This window comes from Hyla sarda, chromosome 5, assembly GCF_029499605.1.
Source record: "Hyla sarda isolate aHylSar1 chromosome 5, aHylSar1.hap1, whole genome shotgun sequence".
NCBI classification, from domain to species: domain Eukaryota; kingdom Metazoa; phylum Chordata; class Amphibia; order Anura; family Hylidae; genus Hyla; species Hyla sarda.
In genome coordinates this window covers 282,393,359-282,414,544 of record NC_079193.1, presented here as the reverse complement: position 1 = coordinate 282,414,544, position 21,186 = coordinate 282,393,359, and the positions used below count along the sequence as shown (strand labels likewise).

General features: G+C 40.1%; 1 protein-coding gene across 9 annotated transcripts in view; it reads right to left on the bottom strand.

Moving 5' to 3' along the window:
- The window catches only part of SPIDR (scaffold protein involved in DNA repair), a 1,058,688-nt gene that overhangs the window by 189,494 nt on the left and 848,008 nt on the right, over positions 1 to 21,186 (bottom strand). For 5 of the 9 annotated variants that reach the window (XM_056521845.1, XM_056521847.1, XM_056521849.1 and 2 more), the window contains 6 exons: positions 14,590 to 14,794; positions 13,915 to 14,061; positions 8,353 to 8,446; positions 5,485 to 5,599; positions 2,795 to 2,848; positions 853 to 1,330 (listed from right to left, as the gene is read on the bottom strand). In XM_056521845.1, coding sequence (XP_056377820.1) covers positions 1,217 to 1,330; positions 2,795 to 2,848; positions 5,485 to 5,599; positions 8,353 to 8,446; positions 13,915 to 14,061; positions 14,590 to 14,794 — 729 coding nt within the window. In that variant the 3' untranslated portion in view covers positions 853 to 1,216. Of the gene's footprint in view, positions 1 to 852; positions 1,331 to 2,794; positions 2,849 to 5,484; positions 5,600 to 8,352; positions 8,447 to 13,914; positions 14,062 to 14,589; positions 14,795 to 21,186 lie in introns of those variants that run through there. The other 4 variants (XM_056521841.1, XM_056521842.1, XM_056521843.1 and 1 more) reach the window with 2 other exon arrangements.

Sequence of the window (21,186 nt, the reverse complement as noted above, 5' to 3'; positions counted from 1 at the left end):
AAGCTTTGTGTGCCAAAGCCTTCATGTCCCAGCTAAATGCAGGACAGAACTCTGGTAACTGTTATATTAACCTTGGGGTTGATGGTGCTAGCATTTAGGAAACCTATAGCTGACCATATGTGAACTGAATGCTCCATCATTAGACAGCTATCTCTCCCAAAACCCAATATATGGTCACTTTGTTGGCCTAACAAGCAAGCATTCTGAATGTGTAGATTAGAAGGCCATTGCCAGACACCTCTAGTGTGCCAAAATTTGCGACAAAAAATTCCAAACCCGAAAAGAGGATGTCCCCCCAACATTTTTGAAAAATCCCAACATATCTACTAAGGTTTCCACATAAAATGTGGATTTGAGCTTTGGAAAATCCCACAGCTAAGAGCAACTGTAAAAAAGCAAAACACAGGGAAAATACTGTGGAAAAATACCTATCAGGAATGAACACTCTCAAAGAAAACTACACTCTACTCTTAGTAATTGAGGGCCATTGTGTTGCTCTTATCTGACATGGATACAGTCTATACAGCAATTTCCATACTTCAGTACATTCTAGGAAAGCTGGGGTGAAACAAAAAATGGGCACCACCATTAAAGGGGTACTCTGTTGGAAGACATTTTTTTTTTTTTAAATCAACTGGTGCCAGAAAATTAAACAGATTTGTAAATTACATCTATTAAAAAAATCTTTACCCTTCCAGTACTTATTAGCAGCTGTATGCTACAGATAAAAATTTTTTATTTTTGAATTTATTTTCTGTCTTGTCCATAGTGCTCTCTGCTGACACCTGATGCTCTTATCAGGAACTGTTCAGAGCAGGAGAAAATCCCCATAGCAAACCTATGCTGCTCTTAACAGTTTCTAACATGGACAGAGGTGTCAGCAGAGAGCACTGTGGGCTCAAAATAATAGAATTTTCTCTGTAGTATACACCTGCTAATGGTACTGAAAGGGTTAATATTTTTAAATACAAGTAATTTACAAATCTGTTTAACTTTCTGGCACCAGTTCATAAAAAAAAATAGTTTTCCACCAGAGTACCCCCTTAAAGCCCTGAGTTGAAATTTGTATTTTATCAATAAGAAAGGGATAGCAGCTTTTTTAAGGAGCAAGCTGGAGAACAAAACCAATCATAAAGCAATGATATTGGAAAATGACTTTTATTTACATTCATAAAATGAGGGTCTCTTCTAGTCCAAGACAGGTAAGGTCCACTTGTCATTGATGTTGCAGAAGACTGATCTCCTCCAGGCTCACCATGCTGGACACAGACTGGACGTAGCAGTGAACCAGGCCCAGCTCTTTGCCCAGGACAGCACTCACCTCATAGCGCTGCAGATAAAAGGCATGTGTGCTCAGCAAATAGCACTGTACATTCTGTCCAAAGCAGCACATAACTGAGATAAAAATCATGCAGCAAATACCTCACCCAGTTTATGAGGCTTTTACAGCCCAGACAGTTTAGTGCAGGTGAGCCAAGAACCTGCTGGATTGTTATACTATGTCTGCTGCTGATAAGTCAGTGACAATTCTTTACACATTATTGCCAGTGAGTGACTATTGCTGTTAGCAAAGGTTACACAGCTAACTGTACATTGCCCATTAATATTATCATATTAACCTACCTATTTTTCCATGTACTCCTCTGAATAGAATTACCAGCAATGGCTAACATGCGATTAAAGGGGTACTCTGGTGGAAAACAATTATTTTTTAAATCAACTGGTGCCAGAAAGTTCAACAGATTTGTAAATGACTTCTATTTAAAAATCTTAATCCTTCTAGTACATATCAGCTGCTGTATGTTCCAGAGGAAGTTCTTTTCTTTTTGAATTTCCTTTCTGTCTGACCACAGTGCTCTCTGCTGACACCTCTGTCCATGTCTGGAACTGTCCAGAGTAGGAACAAATCCCCATAGCAAACCTATCCTGCTCTGGACAGTTCCCGACATGGACAGAGATATCAGCAGAGAGCACTGTGGTCAGACAGAAAGGAAATTCAAAAATAAAAGAACTTCCTGTGGAGCATATAGAAGCTGATAAGTACTGGAAGGATTAAGATCTTTAAATAGAAGTAATTTACAAATCTGTTTAACTTTCTGGCACTAGTTGATGTAAAAAAAAAATTTTTTCCAGGGGAGTACCCCTTTAACCACATAGCTGCTGCTTACTGGTGTCTTCTATTCTATTTTGTGTTTGATAGCATGATGACACTGTGGCACACTCTTACATCACTTAAGGACTGCCATGCTGCAATTGTAATGGGATATTCTACTCTTTAAACAGATAATAGTTAGCCAACTCACTGATCTCCATATAAGCAACAATGAACCATGAAATGAAGACCCAACCTCTTATTATCTGACCTGATAACTACACAACTTCCATTAGGGTACGTACACTGCAGATTTGCTTCAGATTTATTGTAGATTTTCCCAATTAACTTCAGTAGGGAAGTCAATATCTGCAACAAACCTGCATTGTATCCACCAATTGTAACAAACACTAATTTTAGTAAAGACATACCAGGGGGGTTATATAGAACCCCACTTAGATTATATGGAATTGCCAGCATGAAATTGTAATGCAGTATGCTCCTTATACCACAACATTACACACATTGATGCTGCTACTTTTGTAGTATTGCAAAGCTTAGGAGAATTGATAAACCAAGCCAAATGTGTGGACCATGTTAGTTCCAGTGCAGCTGTGTCATGACCATTACCCCCAGAACTTAAAGAAAAATAAAGATTTAAACTGACTGTCACTAACTTCAAATTAATCATACAAAACTTACCCCATCTTCACTGGAGCAAGACCCTAAAACAGAAGAAATGGTCTCTTCACGGAGCTGTGGGGGAAATAGCAAAATAGATTAAAAATTTTAAAAAATACTTGTCAATTGGCATCATCTTAAGGTGTCCCTAAGGCAGCATCAGCCTTGTGTGTCTAAGCCTCCATGTCCCAGCCAAATGCAGGACAGAACTCTGGTAACTGTTATATTAACCTTGGGGTTGATGGTGCTAGCATTTAGGAAACCTATAGATGGCCATATGTGAACTGAATGCTCCATCATTAGACAGCTCTCTCTCCCTGGTCACTTTGCTTGGCCTAACAAGTATGCATTCTGAATGTGTAGAAGGCCATGGCCAGACACCTCTATTACTTCCCCTGAGAAAAAACAGATTGATTGAAATCAGACATGCCCACCAACACAGGCCATCAGAGGAAAAGTCACGGAAGGTCATCATACACATTAGACAATCAGCTGACTCATTGGTACCTTCAGCTCACAATCTTATGTGTAATGTCAGCTTAAAGGGGTTCTTCGGTTATCCCCTATCCACAGGATAGAGGACAAGTGTCTGGTCGACAGAATGTGGCCCGTCTCTTACCTCGGAGCACTCTGGCCCGCACCCTCCAAGAAAAATTGGTCTTAGGAGTGGCAGCTCACTAAACCAATCATTGCCCGCAGTGGTGAGACCCCCCGTGATCAGACAATTATCCCCTATCCTCTGAATAGCAGATATGTTTTACATACCAGGACAACCCTTTTAAGTCTACATGCAATGATTTATATGTCATCCCATGTGTAATGTCAATAGCTTAATGCGATCAATTCCAAGTGACAATGATGACGATCATAACTGAAATAAGTCTACTCGTAGAAAACATATATATTCCCTGCACTACCACATATATAATTTGGTGCTGTTAGTGAAGATGTCCTGCCTTCATATATAATACTCCACTTGCACAGGTGGTGCTACTCGTATGAAAAGCAGACGAATACAATATACTCCAAATAGAAAAGACTCACGGAGCACTCACCCCAGTTTCTTGTCACATGTGGGTACTTTATTTCATATTTCACATGCCGGCAGGTACACCAAAGGGGAAGGCAGACAGATGGAATGCGCGTGAAGTTACGGACCGTTGCCCCGTGTGATTAAGGACCCCCCGCATTCCTACCTTTCCCTTTGATGTATCTGCAGGCATATGAAATAAAGAAGTACCCACATGTGACAAGAAACTGAAATGAGTGCTCCGTGAGTCTTTTTGATTTGGAGTATATTATAACTGAAATAAGGCTTCTTTTATTTGCCATATGTGTAGGGAAAGCTATGTCAAAGGTATCCATAGGCCCCTTCACCTAAAAAATGACCCTATGGCCTTTTATCTGGCTGCACTATTCCATGAAGAGGCATCCAGGGCCAATATATGTGTTTTGTTGGGTGATGCCTACAGCTCTGTGCCTACAGCTTTTGCAAAACTACAACTCCCAGTATGCCTAGACATCCTTTGACTGTCCAGGCATGCTTGGAGTTGTAGTTTTGCAACAGCTGGAGGCACATGTTTGGTAAAACTCTGTGTTACAGTAGTATTGCTTGCTGCAAGCTGTGTTCATCCTGCAGCCTTGTCAACAACCATCTCGCGTTCCTGACCCTTGGACACACTCATGAGGCTGTGGGACTTATTTTCAAGGGCCGTTTTCTTTAATAAAATTTGAATTTTTTTTTTAAGAAGTATATTGTAAAAACTATTGTTTTGCCAAGATGTACAACATATAATTTTTTTTATATCTGACAGTGCCTATTTAAGTAAGGAGTTGCCCTAAATAGTTCAAATAGACAATGCAAAACCTTAGGCTGGTTTCTCACAGGCATAATAAGGCTGCATATTACTACCATAAGTCTTGTCAGTTAAGGTATTAATAATATGGATACAAAAATATGGTCACATTTTGCTATTGTATTAAGCCAAATTATAATGACTAGTGCATGGAAACTGGAGTTTTTTCACTTGTGAATATAGGAATGGGAGGCCTACAAATCTAAGACTAAGATCAATGGTATAAAGGAAATATTCACCTACAACCACATAAAAATCTATTCTTCATTTAATAACAATCATATTAACAAGATCACAAGATGAAATTTCACTAAATCAAAGAGCTTAGTCTTTGGGTATATCCACACGGGCATGTTTCATGTGGCTTTTGCACAGTGAATTTTCCACAGATTTTCGAATATTGACTTCAATAGGTCAGTGGAAAATCTGCAATACTGGCAGATTTGCAATTTTTTTTGTGGACACATTGAAGTCAATAGTAGCCAAATCCATTGCAAATTTTCTGCAGCAAATACACTGTGGAAAATCTCCAGGAAATATACCCGCCTGAATGTAACATTAAGCCTGTATGGAGGTGGAGGAGCCCCTACGGCCCCTGTAGGGAACCTTTTTACAGAGATACTGTATATTTCAATATTATTTTTCTATCAGATGTAAATGGAATCGAAATGTCTGTGTATAAAATCAGAGGTATACATAGGTTTGGTATGACAGATTGCACAGATCGCAATGGCCACTGTCCTACTCATAACTCTTGGAGATATCCAGCTTGGAGATATGCAGTGTTAAATACTGTGTATATACTGTATAAGGATGTATTACATCTCTGTACAAGTAGAAATATCTGCCATATACCTTTAATCTCACTTTACTTTGTGGCCTTTTGTGACATTGTAGAAATACTTCCAGCTGCATCCTGATAACTGGAGAGCTTACATCTGAATTGCACTGACAGCAGTGAAAGTGGCCTCTGCAGGAAACAACAACAAATTCCTGAATTAGTAGATGGTAAGCAACACATCCCAAATCTAGTCTAACATATAACATTAGTTGTATTGTCTTCACCCGCTTTTTAAGAAGTCTTTTTAGGTAAAATGCATGCCATAGGAATTTACTTTCACATGTTTCATTTTTCTTTATCCCAATTGACTTTTCTTGTTGACCTGTTAAGTTTTATTAGCACATCATATTAAGACTTAATGATGCCAACTCCATGGCATCATTTCTGTCATACTGACCAGATACACATTTTACAAAAAGGGAAATAGCTGCAATATCTAGCTCAGCTGCAACATAGTAACATCGACCTTATGTACTTTCAAGTTCAACCTATAACCCTAATGAGTCCCTACTGAGTTGATCAAGAGGAAGGCAAAAAAAAAAAAAAAACTCATACTCAAGGTAAAAATTCAGTCCCAACTCCAAATATGGCACCAGAATAAATCCCTGAATCAACGTTCTGTCCCTATAGATCTAGAATCCATAACCTGTAATGTTATTATTCTCCAAAAATGCATCCTGACACCTTTTTAAATTATTTTACCAAGTTAACCATGACCACCTCCTCTGGCAGAGAATTTCACTTATCTCACTGCTCTTACAGTAAAGAACCTACAAACAGTGTATAACCCAATGTCATAAATAAGGAGGCTGCAGCGCTTGCCAGCATACACAGGCCTAGTCAAACAACTGATTGACAGGCGTCCAAAGATTTAGACCTGCCCAAATCTAATAGTCCTTTTAGGTAGTGCATTTATTTTAAAAGCCAGGATAACCCCTATTAAAGCGCTTTATAACACTATACAACACTATTTTAGATAGTGGGCTCCAGCTGGTGGACAACTTTGTGTAGCCCTGGACTAAGTATAGTATTCACAATGAGTTTGATCTCCTGTAAATACACACATTTCTCATAAAAGAGTTATAGCTCTGCAGGTCTGGTGCCTCTGACACAATAGGGAAGCTTTAGACCATCATCAGTGTTCCATCTCCCCCTACAAAGAGTTCAGCATGTCACCAACTTTGATCTTCTACAAGAGATATTGCTGTAGTGACACTGGCACCAGATGTATTAAATTGGAGTCCTAGTTTGTCTTGGAAAAGCAATAATGGAGGCTCAAATTCCACTGTTAGGTGATAGTATTGTACATGTTTATGGGTATTGATTGTTGAGTGGATGTTGAACCCGTCATGAATAACTCGCCAAGTCCAACAACAACAAATTGACTTTGGGATGCAACAAATAACTGAAGACCAGAAAACCTTGCAGTTTACTGCATATGTAACTATATTATGAAAAGGTATAGGTAGTGAAGTGTATTCCTAAGGAGATTGTGGTTCTTACTTCATCATTGACTTCATAGCCCATAAAAAACGTAATTGTTTATTCAAGCAACATTTTGCAACATTAAACTGGTTAACAGCAGAAGAAACAGCAAACAGTGTGTGAAAAAAGCATAGTTCAGAGTACATAATATTTGGGACACTGAAACAAAGACACTGAAAGCAATGGAAAAGACATAGCTTACTATAAGGATGCTAAGGAAAAAGAGCATCCATGAAATAAAAAAATGTAAGAGAAACTGCAATTGCATATGATACCACCCATTCACAATGCAGCACCTCAACAGATCTCTTTCAGCCCAGGGATACATTAGGGTAGATGTGTACCACATTAGGAGCCCATGTTAGGCAAATATACTAGGGAAATCTTCCTACTTGGTCTAACGTGCCCATAGACTTATTAACCCTTCCTTCTCTTGACACATTTTTTTTCAGTAAATATATCAGTACTCTGGCCCATAAACTTACAATATTAATCAGTTCCAGGACAACCATTGTATGTTGAGACCATAACTCTATGGAAATTTTGTAATTGGTTCTGAAGCCCCAAAATGTCATCCAAAAATAGGAAAAATTGGGGGTTAAAGAAAACTAAGTAGATAACTAATAAAGATAAAGCAAGTCCTTACATATAAAAAGCCTGGGGCTTCCGTGTTCTTGACGTCACGCCACGTCCCCTCCATTCATATTTATGGAAGGAGGTGTGACTGCTAGTACACGAACACAGAAGCCCCATGCCACGTCTGACTGCGCTCTGACGAGTGAAGTCATCTGTGCGGCATCACGGATGCCACTTTTCAGTCCCGGCAGCTACCACTGGTAACTGATTTAAAGTGGCCGCGGTGCCGGCTTCTTGTTCATGATCTGCAGCCCGGCCGCGGGCACTTTAAAACAGTAGGATTTATTGGCGTATAATACGCAGGTAGGGTTTTAGCTCCATATTTTAGTTTAAAAAGTGTGTGTTATATGCCGATAAATATGGTATATTTTATAATAATAAAGATTATATTCATTAGGAGATAATTGTAAAGTCCAAACCTTGTGTCTGTAGGCTCAGCTGTAATTTATAACACAACAAACAGGGTATGTTCATATATACTGTATATGCTGAAGATATTATGCTACAGATTTTTATGTTGCAGCTCTTATACTGTGTAAATCATTATAATGAAATAGTTGAACACAGCATTAAATCCATGACATAAAATCTGCAGTATATACAGTATGTGAAGAGGACACACCCTAAAATAGAACATAACTCAGTTGCATTATTAAATACAAAAGAACACAGATTTCTATTTTCAACAAAAACAGGGCTTATATGTAAGGTCAATAAGTGGCAAATTAAACACTGCACTACTGCACACAAAGAAATATTACCGTTTTTGGGTCAATGGTCGCAGTTTATTGCTTCCACAAAGGTTACATACTGGCCAAGAATATGATTCTTTCTCATTCACCCCAGTAACTATACCTGCAAAAAAATACTTTATTCATCAATACAACATCAATCAGTTATTCAGATGAACATCACATGATGATATGCAAATAATCACAATTCAGACATAAGTAAAACTTAGGAAATACAGGAGTGGCCGATAACAGTGGTAAAAGCAGACTGTCAACTAAAAGGATACCAGATAACTACTGTCACCACAAAAACTATGTTATGGATTAGTTATCAATTACCAATAATCACAAACTACAACTGATTGCATATCCATGAATGTCTAATCAACAAGGTGTTGACATCCAGTACCCCTGCTGATCAGCTGTTTAGCTCCTGCCTATTCACAATGAATGGGCCAGAAGCTTCAGCGATGTTTATTGTGTGCATTGACATCACATTTTTGGTTTTGAAAACTGTATATAACCGTATTGCTTGCCGTGTCCATTGACTTTCCTTACAAAAATGTACACAAAAAGATGTATCCGTTTGTGTACGTTTTTGTACTTTTGCATTTTTCTGTATTTTTTTTTCCTGTGCACAAAGCTGTTTTTTGGTCTACAATGGTTTATAAAAAAAAAAAACATATCACCAATATATGGTTTTTATAACATTGTAGTCAATGCAAACCCCATTGAGCATACATTACATACGGCTTTGTCATTTTTTTGTATAACATTTTGGGGAAAAAACTGATACAAAACTCTATTGCAAAATTGTGATGTGAATGTAGCCTAATAGTGGTGCTGGGTTATTGCAGGGCAGCTCCCATTGATGTGAATGGGATGATCAGCAGTATCAGGTACAGCCGTTACTGAAGTAAAAAGTATGATTATTTTTTTTCTTTCAGTGCTGTCAGTGGTATACACAGAAGAGAGAGGGTCTTATTGCAATGTTAAGAACAATGCAGACTCTCTAGAGAGGGACATAAGAAAGATGGGACTAACCAGGGATAGGCCCCTTCTTTTCATGAGTCCCACAGCAATGGTGTATGCTCCCTTTATAGTCTAGGTATGCTACTTAGTCCAGTGTGTCTGTATAGTATAGGAAAAGAAAACCTTCCACAGTAACACATGCAACTGTTACATTGTGAACTGTGAATTTTATTTTGTATTGTTAAAGAGTACCTGTCACCAAAGCATCTATCCTAGACTAACTCAGATTATATTCCCTAACAATTCCTAGCACCCCTCCTGCCTTTAAAAAAAAAAAAAAAAATTAAGAGCTTTAAAAAGCTCTGTATCCTACCTTTCTTGCTTACATAGTGTGAGCTCCCAGCAGGAGGAAGTGGGCGTTCCCCAGCAGACGCAACGTCCCTGAAGCCATTTGGCCATTTAGAGCACTTTGTGCAGTGGTCACTGATTTACTAAGTGCCACTTTTTGCGGAATGTCGCAAAATTGTCGCACAATCCCAGAAGTAGACGATTTCTCAGGTCAATTCAGCCCTGCCCTACTTTTCTGTGCGACTTTTGAGTCAGGGTATATGTGACTTTTCACACAAAAGTCGCACATCCACACAAGATCTGCATCCGCAAAATTTATCAAAGTCTGTGTGCCAAATTTGGTGCAAGTCCACAACTATCGCCACCATTTTTGTACTCTAAAACAGTTAAGAATTCACACCACAATACACACTGCACAGTACAGTTGCCAAGGGTCCTTTTAATTAGAAAAGGGCTTGAGCCCTGAACTTGCTGGATGTCCGGTGGTTGCCCTGGTAACTGTACCACTTGTCGTGGACTACATTGCTCCAGGCTTGAGCTAAAGATCACAGAATTTATAGCCAATTCACTTCAATGAAATTGCTGCAGCAGAAATTCTGCTGTTTAAATGGAACAGCAGAATACCATTTAAGTGTATTCGCTATATATTCATGCAGAATTTTTTCCGTGTGAACCCTGCCTTATGGTCTGCAGCTATGCTGTCATGAAGCACGCTTTGGTTCACTGTTTGTTCTAACACCTTTCTATCATGGCTAGCAATTTTTTGAAGTAGCTCTTCTGTGAAAGAAGACTACAAAGGATAGTCTTAAAGGGTGCTCCGGTGGAAAACTTTTTTTTTCTTTTTTTAATCAACTGGTGCCAGAAAGTTAAACAGATTTGTAAATGACTTCTGTTCAAAAATCTTTATCCTTCCATTACTTTTTAGCAGCTGTATGCTACAGATTTTTTTTTATACTTTTTGAATTTCTTTTTTGTCTTGTCCACAGTGCTCTCTGCTGACACCTGCTGCCCGTATCAGGAACTGTCCAGAGCAGGAGAAAATCCCCATTGCAAACCTATGCTGCTCTGGACAGTTCCTGATACGGGCAGCTGAGAGCACTGTGGACAAGACTAAAAAGAAATTCAAAAAGTATAGAATTTTCTGTAACGTACAGCTGCTAAAAAGTACTGGAAGGATAAAGATTTTTTTAATAGAAGTCATTTACAAATCTGTTTAACTTTCCAGTTGATTTTAAAAAAAATATTTCCCCCGGAGTACCCCTTTAACTCCTCACATGCATCAAAGAGCACTGGGCATTCCAGAAATTGTCCCTGGTTCAACAGTATTCCTTTTCCTGACACATTTGATACCACTTACCACTGTATACCAGGTCCTGCTGTTTTAATTGTATGGCTGATCAGTGTATATACTAAAGCAGGCTATCATTTTAGCCTCCAATTAGTGGCCATAATCTACCCCAGTATAATCTACCCCAGTATATACACTGACAAGGCATCCAAACACAGTGACATCAGTGATCCTTGGTGGGTGACAAAATATACCTCAATTAAAGGTTGTATACATGATCTAAAAGAAAACATAGGAAATGTCTCTCTCTGATTCTTAATGTATGAAGCAAAGTGGAAAAGATTTAGCAGTAAACAACACTAAGGATTTGTGACTTGCAAGTGTGGTAATTAGCCCTACAAATTGGCACCAGGCTGCCAGCTCTGCCCTAACACCATTTATCTAACCACTTATAATTGCAGGTCTGAAAGAACATTAAACACAGACGCCAACCAGAAAGGGAAATTATTCTGCCTCAGTAATCATCTCAGAAAGTGTCCAGGAAATCCAGCAGGTTGATGGACCCCACCAAAAGGTCAGGTCATTTTTACACACTAATGCTGTTTTTTTCTAAAGGGAAACTTTCATTTTCCAATATACGACAGAAATAAAGCAATATAGGCATACATACAATATTGTCTAACCTTTTGTGGTGTTTATCTGTAAAAAAAAAGTAATATCAAGATTTGAGATAAGTGATTTTGCTTGGTTTGGTTGCTATAGGTAATAGACAGCCTTTACCTGACCACTTAAAACTTAATCCTGGGCTACTTACACTAATTACAAGATGAAGCAATGCTCTACAATGCTGTAAAGTGTAGAAACTAGCAATGTCAATTTATGCATACATATGTAATGGAATGTGACATGATGTCTCTATAAGCTGCCCCCACCCCTACAGCTTGGACAAACAGAATATTTCCTACAAAATGCAATTTAATGCTGAAATTATTCTTGGTGGTACTAAGGCTGGGGTCAATATGTTGGTCCCTATTAAGTTATCATTTTGGTCAGTATCTTTAGCCAAAACAAGAGCAGAACAGAGAAAAACTATAATGCAAGGATTTGCACTTTTTTCTCTTTTCCTTGTTTTGGACCCCCTCCTGGTTTCAACTAAAAACCAAATGAGCTTCAAAATGTAAACCACACTGACCAAAACACTTTGTGTGAACTGAGCCTTAGAGGCCTATGACGAGGCCGAACAGCACAGTAAACGAATGCCAATCTTGTAGATCGATGGTTATTTACAGAGCCTTTAGGGTATGTTCACACACTCAAAAACACAAAAAAGGGAATGTCTCAGACTTTACTTTACAAGTGTCCATCAGGATCTGTTCATGGCTTTCAATTCAGTAATTGCAATTAAAAATATGAATGTGTGATGCTGTGCATGAGTCGAGTGTCGGGCAGGGAAAGCTGCACGAACAATTACTGGATCGTGTATGCGGCTAATCGGCTGTCGGCCGTACATCCCTCTATTACACTGGGAGATGTGTGGCCAGTGAGTGATGATTATTTGACGCGTCAAAACAACCTGGTCGGCTGATAATCATCCTGTGTAATATGACAAAGTAGTTTAAAAAAAATACAAAAAATAGCTTCCGCATAAAACTCGGTAAGTAAATTAAACTACCAAGCTTTGAGCTACTACTATAACTTTTCATTTAAAGGAGTAGTGCAGTGAAAAATAACTTATCCCCTATCCAAAGGAGAGGGGATAAGTTATAGATCACGGAGGCGTCCGACCTATGGGACCCCGCGCAATCTCCTGAACAGGGCACCAGCAGTCTTCCGGAAGCGGACATTCCACCCCCGCAGGAAGCCGCAGCCGACACGCCCTCACCATGCATCTCTATGGGATACATGGAGGGGGCGTGTTGGCCGCCGTTCCCTGCGGGGTCGGCATGCCCCCCTTTCTGCAGACTGCCGGTTCTGTTCAGGAGATCATTGGGGGGGGGGGGGGACCATCGGTCGGACCTCCCGCAATCTATAACTTATCCCCTATCCTTTGGATAGGGGATAAGTTATCTTTCACTACAGAACTCCTTTATATATATCTATTTGTCCAATATTGGGTAGAAAGCCTCCAGACTAAAAATATCCATGCTACATAATGTAAATAAATAGGAATTTATATTGGGGGTTCCATCTAGGATTCACTTACTTAGATGCCATGAACAACACAAAAGGCAGTGTTATTCTTGCACTCAAAATGTCGGAAACCTTGATGAAACCCATTATGGCAACAGTAGACTGGTAATGCTATACACATTTTTTACTTAGAATCTATATGATTCTTTTGATCTACCATTGTACAGTTTATGCATTCCTACTTTTGCAGACTTGGGGAGACCCCATGGAGATCAACTAGGTATTTTGTACATTGAATGTTTCTGTATTTAACTTTATTGTGTCAGGAAAATTATTATTATGGCTTGGAAGTCTACTGATGTACCAGTCCTGTCTTCTTGGCTATAAGTGTGTATAGGAATGAGTTTTGCGGTGGTCGCAGTTAGCTGGGCATGACCCTTTTATGGTATCCTTGGGGCATCTGTACGGTTCAGGGCTTTTCATATTCTATTAGCACTTCTAAGTATGTAGGTATGTCTTTTTTCCTAACTCAATGCTAAGGCTGCTGTTGTTTTTCTTATCCATGTTTATGTTTTATCATCTTGCAAATTATAAATAAAACCTCTCAAAGAAGAAAAATAATTCATATGATAAACTGTACATGCTGTAAATCTTGAGATTTTATGGCCATAACTCAGAAATGATCACATATAGATGTATTATACATTTTTAGATGCAACCTTAGGCAAGCACAGCCATTCTTTATACAGAGTATACACTAGCTTAGCCACTGTATATACCCATAAATCATATCTTTTATGATGAAAGTAAAAAAAAGGACTTGACGACATGTGCTTTTTTTTTTTTGTACCAACCTTTCATGGTGCACAGTGTATTTGCCTCAGTTGAAGAATCCAGTTCATCTAGTCTGACAGGGCCAGTCAGCTCAGTGATGCCAGAAGTGCAGGATAAAAGGGGCTTTTGTAATAAGAGAACTGTGCGTTCAACACAAATTATGCCGCCTGCCAATAAAAACATTTCAATTTGTGCTGTGTACAATCATCCAATGACAGAAAGTTAACTTCTGAATGATAGGACTACATAAAAAGACAATGGAGAAGAGTTACTAATGTACGTACGTCAAGCTTCTCTCACAAATGCCATAAGATAAATGATATTAGTTCAGAGATACATTTTTAGGAAAGCCAACCTGCAATCTTTCTTACAAAAACATAACTTAATAAGACTTAAAATAATGTAATGTCTCAACATGTGTATAATTATTTTGATTAGATTTGAAAATGAAGGCTAGGGTCACACAATGTAATTGTAGGCATATTTCATAGTAAAAAAAAATGTGTCTGCAAAATCATGGAAAAAATTGCATCCATATTTTTACCATCAATGGACTAAGTCTATGGAAAAGTGGTAAAGTTTTGTTGTTTTTTTATGAATATCTGCGTAAATAAGTGATATACACCTGAAAATACACTGTATGACCATAGCCTAACAATTTATATCCACTGGAAAAATAGACTCAAACCTCTTACCATTTTCTATGACTGCATCCTTAAAAAATATGCTGCAAAGTAACTTCTTAGAAAATATTTCTTGTAGTGTCTTGTCCAATGTACAAGAAGGCAATACGCAAACCGCAAGAGCTCTAGGGTTTCTAAAGGGCTCAGGTGCCACCTGAAGAGTAGTGTCAGTCACATACAACCATAACTCTTTCTGTCTTGGAAGGTTACTTTGTATCTAGAATTTCAAGTAAAACAAATCCAACATTATTATATATAGGATGTAAAAATATTATCAAAACACAGATCTTGGACATGTTGCCCTTGGATATATAGTGGAAACAGTCTACCCTAAAGAAATTGGTATAAATCTAAAACACTGTATATTTACAAAAGGAATATACCTGTAATATGTGTAATAGCAACACTAGTCATTTAAAGATGGATACAAAAATCTATTCATCAGTGTGAATTTATTATAGTCTCAATATTTTAGTATTTTTTGTGTTTTTTATCTTGTGATAGAAGTGGCTTTATTTTTGTTATTTTGATATTAGCCCTGTCTGCTTTTACTCTCTCTTACCTTTTTTTTATGCCTTTACTTGTGTTTTTGCAAACCAAGTAAAATATTTCAGAAATGCATAAAAATGCAATTCTACCATGGATTTTTGTTTTTATGGCATTCAGTATAAATTAATAAAAGGTTATACATTTGTTATTTAAGCAGGGAGCCTGGGCATTTTTTTAAACCTTTTGCTATAAATAACATATAACATTTTCTTTAAAGGGGTACTCCGCCCCTAGACATCTCATCCCCTATCTCCTGCAGCACCTCTGTCATCTTTTGCATGGAGCAAGCTTCGCTCTGTGCCTGACGACTGGCGATGCAGGGCCGGAGGATCGTGACATCACAGCCCCGCCGCCTCGTGATGTTACACCCCACCCCCTTTATACAAGTCTATGGGAGAGGGCGTGGCGGCTGTGCACCAGATGACAGGGGTGCTGCAGGAGAGATAGCGGGGGTTCCCCCGCGGCTGGACCCCCATGATCAGACATCTTATCCCTTATCCTTTGGATAGGGGATAACATGTCTAGGGGCAGAAAATCCCTTTAATACAAAGTTCACCACACTTTTTTGATACATGAAGATTATATAGTTTACAGCTTACATTGAATTCATCCCAGATGATGTTTCATTTTTTTGTCTGGAAACAAGCAGGTTAACAAAACAATGAACATAATCCATAACTCAAGTGTAAGGTAAACTGACAGGATGAACGTGGATAATCTGTGAACCATAGCCTCTCCCACTTACATTCTTTAGAGGACGTTTACCGGTGAGCTCGCCCACTCACCAAGATCAGATTGTCAAGGTGAGTTTCATCACCTGTCTCCATACTACTCTGCTTTTTTATGACAGAAGACCGGAAATAATGTCCATGATTTTCTTTTAACCTACTAGAATGTTAACAGTCCTGCAAAAATTCTGTGGGTGGTAAGATAAAGTAAGACATTCAGAGAGGAAAGAAAGGAAAATCAGTAGATCAGGATTATGATAACACAGAGTTTATAGTTTGTAGCTATTCTTTAATAAAGCAGTTTGTATTTATGAATGGCAAGTTCTTTTGTGTAATATTTATAGATTAGATTTATTTTGTATAATCCCAATTATATTAATTGGTGCCAGGGTTTAAGGTTTGCTTTTATCTTATTTTGATAAATTGTTTTTTGTTTTGTTTATTTCTTTATTTAACTCATAAAACATAACAAATGCAATACAGATTGCAAACCAATGACAGCAAAAGACAGAAACAAACAAACGATCACTAGGGAACGAAAGCTCCATCTAGACAGGTAAGAAAGGTATTCCTGCAATACAGACAGCGAAAAAGAAACACAGAAAAAGAAAAAGAAGAAAAGAAAGTAGTGAAAAGGTAGAGGCGGACTTTCCTTGACCTAAAAAAAAGAGAAAAAATAAGGCAAAAAGGGAAAGAAGGACAAAGGGGACCCCTACTATCCAAGAAGGCATCCTATAGCGACCAGACATTAAAATAGTCCATAGTATAATTCAAACTGGCAGTCATACATTACATTATATGTTCAATGTAATGGGAAAGGTAGAATCTAAACCAGGCACTGCTCTAAAAACACATAATCCCAGAAAATGGCTCCTAATAGCTACGGTATATACTGCAGCTGGCTGTGTTCTTGGCTGCAAACTTCGAAGACTTATGTGGCATCAATAGTAAGACATGTAGAAGAAAAATGAAGTCGCACTCACCCGAACAATTCTTCAGCGTGATGAATACTTTTTTCAACATTAATGCAGCAAGAAACAGGAATACAATTCCATAGTGGGGAGCGGAAGCCGACAAGCTCTCAGACGTGGGGCATACCACTTATTTCACTACTAGTTTCATGTCACCTGCGGACGCTTCTTTGGGCCCCAGTACCTTGGCCAGAAGAAGCATCCGCAGGTGATGCAAAACTAGTAGCCAATCAGTGGTATGCCCCGCGTCTGAGAGCTTGCCAGCTCTCGCTCCCTGCCATGGAATTGTATTCCTGTTTCTTGCTGCATTAATGCTGAAAAAAAGTATTAATCACGCTGAAGAATTGTTTGGGTGAGTTCGACCTTATTTTTCTTCTACATGCCATACATTACATTATGCATACATTCCAAAGCCCAGAAAGGTAATGAGAGGACGAGAGAATAGAAGAGTGCTTCCAATGGAAAGGAAGGGATAAGGCACGCAAATATCAACAACTGAACGTATGGTGGAGTGCACCATTATCCAGTAGCCTTTAGTTAGGGGACAATCCCATAATACATGGAGAAGAGTGTAGCCATCCCACATTGCCAGCAGAAGTCTGGGAAGGCAGGGGAAAACAATTATGTAACAAGGAGGACGTGTGATACCACCTCATAAGTTGTTTGTATTGAATCTCCTTATATTGAATACAGACAGAGGATTTAGCAGTCAAATGGCAGACTACATGCCAGGTTGATATAGGGAGGGACTCCCCGAGATCCCTTTCCCATTAATCCATCCAAGAAGGTAAGGATGACAACTTGTACTGCATAGCAGAAACCTTCATAATAAGCAGAACAAAATTATAACGAAGAATATGAAGTAGAGATATTGACACCAATGTATGTAAGATAGGAAGTGTGCTAATTGTGTCAGGGAAGGTATGTTGCATAGAAGCCAAGACAGGAGGAGGTGTATTAACAGAAAGGGCATTTGGACGTATTAATTTTGCAGCCGGACAGACGACCATAATCCGAGATCAGGACGTGAAGAGACGGGTGGCAAATCAGAGTAAAAGTCAAAAGGACACTGGGAGAGATTTAACAAAAACCTGTGCAGAGGAAAAGTTCACCAGTTGCCCATAGCAACCAATCAGATCACTTTTCATTTTTAAAAGGGCCTCTGAAAAATAAAAGAAGCAAACTGATTGGTTGCTATGGGCAATAGGTCAACTTTTCCTCTGCACAGGTTTTGATAAATCTTGCCTATTGTCCCCAAAAAAGAAGATTTTAAATTTCTTAGTACAAATCATCACGCAACTGATGTACTGGCATGTACAGCCGCTGCCAGGGACTCAATACAAAAAGCAAATAAGAGGGAGGGAAAGTGGATAGCCCTGTCTAATACCATTAAAGATTAAGAGAGGTTATGAGGTTATGTGAGAAAGCCAAACAGAAGAAGGAGAAGAAGGACAGTAACAAACTGCCTTCAAAAGCCCAAGTTGTCTAAATTGGCAAACATAAATAGCCAACTAAGCCTATCTAAGGCTGTTTCTGCACCTAAGCTGAGATGGAGCATCAACCTATACAGTCTATCAACTGCATCAACCAAGTCAATAATCCTCCTGGTATTGTCTCCAGCTTGACGGTAAGGGATGAACCCCACCTAGTCTTTGTGAACCAGCAGAAACAGCCAGTGGTTTAGTCGATTAGCCAACAATTTAGCTTTGAATATTTTCAGGTCAGATTTCCACAAGGTGATGAGGCGATATTTAGAGCAGTCGGCATGATCTTTCCCGGGCTTAGGCAGAACGATAATTTTGTTTACAGAGATACTGTACATACCTCCTTTTGTTCCACATTTTACTTAAAGGGATTATACAGACTTCCGGTTCCGGCGCCATGCTATAGAGACGCGTGCCGGCTGAGCTCCTCACCCATTCGCATTAACTGGCTCTATTCACCCGCACTAGCTGACTCAGGACCCCCACAAGACATCTACGTAAAGGCGGGACACTGCATGGACCGCTACCTACTTCACACCGGGCAAAATTCTAATAAGAGGAGTCGCAGAGGCGGCATGGCCAACATGGCGGAGTCCCCAGCTTCTAGCATGGCAGCATCCCTGGCTCTGCCGGACCGGGCCTCTACGCCGGACTTTGACTCCTCTGATCTGGCATCCATTGGGATACGCTAAGTTGGCGGTGGAGGTGGCTAAAATCAGATCACTTCTTTCATTTTTAAAAGGGCCTCTGAATAATAAAAGGAGTAAACTGATTGGTTGCTATGGGCAATAGGTCAACTTTTCCTCTGCACAGGTTTTGATAAATCTTGCCTATTGTCCCCAAAAAAGAAGATTTTAAATTTCTTAGTACAAATCATCACTCAACTGATGTACAGGCATGTACAGCCGCTGCCAGGGACTCGATACAAAAAGCAAACAAGAGGGAGGGAAAGTGGATAGCCCTGTCTAATACCATTAAAGATTAAGAGAGGTTATGAGGTTACGTGAGAAAGCCAAACAGAAGAAGGAGAAGAATAGAGGCCATGAAGGACAGTAACAAACTGCCTTCAAAAGCCCAAGTTGTCCAAATTGGCAAACATAAATAGCCAACTAAGCCTATCTAAGGCTGTTTCTGCATCTAAGCTGAGACGGAGCATCAACCTATACAGTCTATCAACTGCATCAACCAACTCAATCCTCCTGGTATTGTCTCCAGCTTGACGATAAGGGATGAACCCCACCTAGTCTTTGTGAACCAGCAGGAGCAGCCAGTGGTTAGGTCGATTAGCCAACAATTTAGTTTTGAATATTTTCAGGTCAGATTTCCACAAGGTGATGAGGCGATATTTAGAGCAGTCGGCATGATCTTTCCCGGGCTTAGGCAGAACAGTAATTTTGTTTACAGAGATACTGTACATACCTCCTTTGTTCCACATTTTACTTAAAGGGATTATACAGACTTCCGGTTCCGGCGCCATGCTATAGAGACGTGTTCCGGCTGAGCTCCTCACCCGTTCGCATTAACTGGCTCTATTCACCCGCACTAGCTGACTCAGGACCCCCACAAGACATCTACGTAAAGGCGGGACACTGCATGGACCGCTACCTACTTCGCACAGGGCAAAATTCTAATAAGAGGAGTCGCAGAGGTGGCATGGCCAACATGGCGGAGTCCCCAGCTTCTAGCAGGGCAGCATCCCTGGCTCTGCCGGACCGGGCCTCTACGCCAGACTTTGACTCCTCTGATCTGGCATCCCTGGGATACGCTAAGGTGGCGGTGGAGGTGGCTAAAATCATAGTCCCATGTGTACAGGAGGCGGTGGTGACCGCAATGCAGGACACACTGTAGCAACTCCAGCAAACGACAGCTGCCTATGGCTCTCGGCACTCTGAAGTGGAGACCAGAGTAGCTCTGTGGAGGTCTAACTCGAGAGTGACGTCCCTGGAATCGGAATGCCACCGACTATGGGACAAAGTGGAGGAATTGGAGAACCGGTCCCGACGAAGTAACCTAAGAATTGTGGGCTTACCGGAATCCGTCCCAGGTAAAGACCTTCATCATATCTGTGAAGTCCTACTCCCCAAGGCATTGGGAGTTCCCCGCCCCTGTAAGGTAGAACGGGCACACAGGCTTGGCCCAGACATGAGAGCAGCAGTGGACAAATCTGTGCTCCGGGTCTGGAACACTGTAACTGGCCATGCCAAGTTATTGTTAAATACCTGGACTTTACTGACAAGGTGGCCCTACTAAGAGCCTTCCACCAGCGATGAGACAACCTGCTCTTCTAGGGCAACAGACTACTGCTGTTTGGTGTCTTCTCTGCATAAGTCCCCTGTAAAAGAAAACTTTTCTCCACTCTCTGCACCATGCTCCACAGAAAAGGGACATGGGTCCACTGCCACTTACCAGTCCCCTGACAAGGCGTCTGAGGAATTTCGGTCCACCTCCGAGACCTCCGCGAACACCTCCGAGGGAACTTGAGGATGACCTTCCGCAGTCTTCCAACCCTTCCAGAGGACAGCTTTCACTTGTAACCTCACAAAGACCCTTGCTGGAAAATCCATAGCATTCTCCTCCAAAAGACAGACAACATTGATTTCCTTTTAGGGGTCTCCGTTCTGTACACCTCCACAGAGTCTGCCTCTGCTGACCTGGACTTTCCAGCTATCAACATATAGAAATGGACACCTCAAGATGTCGTCCCCACGCCTGCTCCAGCTTTCCTGAGGATTCTAAGTTCAGAGACTCCAACGTTTGGAAAGATTTTTTGAGGGGGGGGGGGGTTGTTGGGGAGCCTTATGGGGTTAGAAGGGGGTGAAGGGGGGGTTTATGATCGCACTATAGGGATAGAGGGGGGAAGCTTCCGCTATATACTGT